Here is a 4,772-nt window from a genome sequence, read left to right on the forward strand (position 1 = left end):
GTAGGCAGATGCGAACTTGTAAGCCAAATGCTACAATGCGCTTTAGGTTTATATGTACCCGGTGGATGTTGAAGGTCTCTTTAAATACGTGCCCGCTGCTCTCACAAACTGACAATCCCTTACCAAGCCAGGAGAATATTGAACGGAACTCAAGAATAACTAGACCAAAAGTATCGCTAACAACTAATTAGTACGGCCAACGGTTGAAATGCTGCACATTCTTTTTTTTTTCAGTGCTGGCAGCTGCCGTGTTTGCCTTCCGAGCAGGGAATCTGATGGAGGTGACATCACTAGCCGCAGCTGAAGTAAGGATAAGTTTCAGTTGTAGAAATATGGAAATAATTTTTGACGTGTTGCCAAGCCGAGTAATTTGAGCTTCACGGGCACATAGCTTGCAATGTCGGGCTCTCGGCTGTTTTTTTTTATTTTATTTTATTTTATTTTATTCTGGAAGAAGTTTGGGAGATGTTGTGAAAATTCATATTGCAATTGGTAAGAACTCTTCAACTGTTTTAAAGGAAAATAATAATAATTTGGGTTGTGAACCTTCAGTGTTTTTTTGTTTTTTTCCCCCCAGTTCTGCTTGGAGTTTTCCTCCGATTGCTGTCCCCTTTAATCAAATCTGCCGAGTCGTGCAGAGAACAGTCAAACGTAGCTAAAAAGAGAATGCCACCAATAAGCTCACTGGGGCTATTTTTGTTTTCAGCAATATTTTGTTCCGTCTTGTTTTCTGAAATGCCTGTCGCTTTCCATATAAAGCAGGCATGTCAAACACAAGGCCCGGGGGCCGGATGCGGCCCGCGAAGTTGTTTCATATGGCCTGCGAAGCCATCCTGGAAACAGTGAGGGAACGGACCCCTCTGCCTTGGCCCTGGCCCAGGCCGGCCGGGAGCCAATGTACAATTTTGTGGTGGCCATCTAGGCTGAAACGCATTCAGTCTTAGCTCCACAAGGCCGTCCGGAACCAGCGAGGAACCGGCCCCTGCTGTGTCGGTCCCACCCTCTGGGTGCATGCTGGGGAGGTGTCACCCTTTGTGAGGAATGAAGAAATGGACCATGCCTTGGCGCTTGCCCCGGTTCTACCCCCTTCTGCCAGAGACCCTCAGATCTTTCCCACTCCTGCCCAGGCCCCCACAGGCACCCTTGACGCGAACGATGTAGAGTTGGCCATGCCCACCCAGTAGGCCACACCAACTCCATCCACGCCCACCCAGTAGGCCACACACACCCTGGCCACACTCCCCCAAGGGCAACCACAATGCTGATGCGGCCCTCAATGAAATTGAGTTTGACACCCCTGATATAAAGCATTCAAGGATTCTTCCCGGCTAGGTTGCGCTCAGAATTGTGACTTTATTATAAGTTAAATTTATTTTACATGTCTTCCACCTCCATCCTTAATGTGAATTTTCCCCTTTTCCTCCAGCCTTTTGTTTTCACCTCCTTATATATAACTATTCAGAAACTCTGAGTTAAACAGAACTCCGACAAATTACCCCTTTGTAACAGGGACTAGCCACTTTGGGAAATCGATAACTAAAGCAGAACAAATAGCCACAGCGCGGTAACCGACATTTAGTTTCAATTGCTGTTCTAATATTTTTCCGTGATTTACTTTGAGTAGCTTTCTTGGTAGGAAAAAAACACACACCATGATAGAAACCAAATAAACTAAATAATAGATAGCATTCATCTGTTTAAAAATGGGAAATTAGTGTTGCATTGGAACGCTAACCCCCAAAAGAATTCATATCTCTTTACTTAAGAATACTGCAAACCGAAATAAATTCATTGAAAACAATCCAAATAACAATAAAAGAGAACAAAAATGTTAAGAGTGGATCTAGTGGAGGGGTCTTCAAACTTGGCCCTTTTATGACTTGTGGACTTCAACTCCCAGAATTCCTCAGCCAGGCACACTAGGAGCACGCGTCTTTTAATTTATATAATAATGATGATGATGATGATGATGATGATGGTAATAATAATAATAATAATAATAATAATAATAATAATAATAATAATAATAATGTTGGAAGGGACCTTGGAGGTCATCTAGTCCAACCCCCTGCTCAGGCAGGAAACCCTATACCATTTCAGACAAATGGCTGTCCAATCTCTTCTTTAAAAAATCCAGTGTTGGAGCATTCACTGCTTCTGGAGGCAGGTTGTTCCACTGGTTAATTCTTCTAACTGTCAGGAAGTTTCTCCTTAGTTCTAAGTTGCTTCTCTCCTTGATCAGTTTCCACCTGTTGCTTCTTGTCCTGCCTTCAGGCGCCTTGGAAAATAGCTTGACCCCATCTGTGGTGATCAACTGGTTGCAGCTAGTATGGATATGAAGATGCTCCCAAGTTTTATTCAGTGCCAGCTATGAGCCACATCTTGATGCTCATGTCAAAGCAGTGTTCCAGAAGAACATTCACGTCTCCGTGTTTTTTGCTAAAACCACAGATATCATTCTTAGGTCCTCATACGTTGCTTGGTTGTTGTTGTTTTTTACAGTCCGTATCGAATGGATGCAATATTTGATTAAAATATTTCTTTCATTCTCGAATGCCGCCGGAACAACAGAATCATTTTTCTAATGCCAGTGGAAGATAACACGAGGCATTTATTATCCGGAGGTTTTTTGGTGTTTTTTTTTTGAGGCGAAACCTTTCTGTGTTTGATCATCGTTGTTTTTACCGGGTAGATATTTTTTTCCCCCTCAGTTTCTCTCAAGCAAAATATCAAATTGTTCAAATATAAAACCCGTGCTTCAGTTGTCGGGCAAAAAAAAACTTTGGGGAAAAGGAGATTTCCAAAGTATCTGCTTGCATTTCATTCCCCCCAAAGTAATCACCAGATGAAAGGAAGGCTTTGACATATTGCACAATTCTTAGGCAGGTCAGTGTCAACAGCTATGAAACAGATGGCTTTTTTTTTTGCCATTTTTGGAGATAAATGTTCAATTCTACCAGCAAAATGGGAACAGGCAGTTCATTTCACGGTATAGAGATGGCAGGTTAATATGTCTTTCCGTCTCACGTCCCGTCATGACACAGAGAATATTCCTTTCAACTCGGAGTACTTTATGGCTTTGATAACTAGCCTGAATACATTCCTGAGTGTTAAATCTAACTTTTCCCACTGATAAACGAGAACAGACTAAGATGTTTGAATTTGACAGCTGTAAGCCCGAGTTCTATTTGAGCAGACAATATGTTTTGCTTCTGTTTTAACCGTGTTTTCTGGAATTTAAAAGAAACCTGATGTCTGTGGAGATTCTTAGTCATCCAGGTCATGGTAGTCCTGAAGCTGTTGTCTAAAAGGCAACTGGACTTTCTCATTTTTTTTATTGAAAACATTTCACTTCTCATCCAAGAAGCTTCTTCTTCTTCTTCTTCTTCTTCTTCTTCATCATCATCATCATCATCATCATCATCATCATCATCATCATCATCATCATCAAGTTGGAAGGGACCTTGGAGGTCATCTAGTCCAACCCCCTGCTCAGGCAGGAAACCATATATCATTTCAGACAAATGCCTGTCCTGTCCCTTCTTAAAAACTTCCAGATTTGTAGCATTCATCGCTTCCGGAGGCAGGTTGTTCCACTGGTTAATTGTTCAATCCTGCGGACCCTGCTCAAGCAATGCTTATATGCCCTGGCTTGGATAGAAGGAAGTGAATTTCCAATAGTTTTTCCTGCTGTCCTCACCACTCTCTGCACAGCCTTCCTGTCCGAAACAGTGATACTTCCAACAGCAGCATTCTCTTAAGTTGGTAGCATCAAGCGATGGGCTAAAGTATTATTTTCCAGTAAGATTTTTGTTTAAAGAAGTAATATAAAAAGGTTACTTTTAAAACGAAAGGGCATGAGTTGATAGCTTAATTAATCACAGACTTATCAGACTTATAATTTAACCCAAGCCGGCTAGGGATTCTTAACACACCATTGTTTTTAGAGACAAGATGAAATTTTAGACTCTCTTCGGCACCAGTGAGGCCACACTTATTAGAACGAGATCTAAATCTCAAAATAAAAACCCGGTTGACTAACTCCCGGCTTCTGTTCAGCCACTTTAAGAAGAGCTTGTTCACAAACCAAATGCACAGGTATAGTATAGGGGGTACCTTGCTCAATAGTAGTAACTATGAGAGAGACCTCGGAGTCCTAGTGGACAATCATTTAAATATGAGCCAGCCGTGTGCTGCAGCTGCCAAAAAAGCCAACACAGTGCTAGGCTGCATTAACAGAGGGATAGAATCAAGATCATATGAAGTATTAATACCACTTTACAATGCCTTGGTAAGGCCACACTTGGAATACTGCATCCAGTTTTGGTCACCGCGATGTAAAAAAGATGCTGAGACTCTAAAAAGAGTACAGAGAAGAGCAACAAAGATGATCAGGGGACTGGAGGCTAAAACATATAAGGGATGGTTGCTGGAATTGGGTATGTCTAGTTTAATGAAGAGAAGGACGAGGGGGGACATGATAGCAGTGTTCCAATATCTCAGGGGCTGCCACAAAGAAGAGGGAGTCAAGCTATCCTCCAAAGCGCCTGAAGGCAGGACAAGGAGCAACGGGTGGAAACTAATCAAGGAGAGAAGCAACCTAGAACTAAGGAGAAACTTCCTGACAGTTAGAACAATTAACCAGTGGAACAACCTGCCTCCAGAAGCGGTGAATGCACCAACACTGGAAGTTTTTAAGAAGAGACTGGACAGCCATTTGTCCGAAATGGTATAGGGTTTCCTGCCTGAGCAGGGGGTTGGACTAGATGACC

At 42.4% G+C, this 4,772-nt stretch overlaps 1 protein-coding gene across 1 annotated transcript in view; it reads left to right on the forward strand.

The window, feature by feature from the left end:
- The window catches only part of TBC1D19 (TBC1 domain family member 19), a gene marked incomplete at both ends in the record, with an annotated part of 48,310 nt that extends 48,005 nt beyond the window's left edge, over positions 1 to 305 (forward strand). Inside the window, one exon of the mRNA XM_015827018.1 lies at positions 235 to 305. Within this exon, the coding sequence (XP_015682504.1) occupies positions 235 to 305 (71 nt within the window). The remainder of the gene's footprint in view (positions 1 to 234) is intronic.
- Positions 306 to 4,772: the final 4,467 nt, after the last annotated feature.

Source organism: Protobothrops mucrosquamatus, unplaced genomic scaffold, assembly GCF_001527695.2.
Source record: "Protobothrops mucrosquamatus isolate PMUCROS unplaced genomic scaffold, P.Mucros_1.0 scaffold3442, whole genome shotgun sequence".
NCBI classification, from domain to species: Eukaryota; Metazoa; Chordata; class Lepidosauria; order Squamata; family Viperidae; genus Protobothrops; species Protobothrops mucrosquamatus.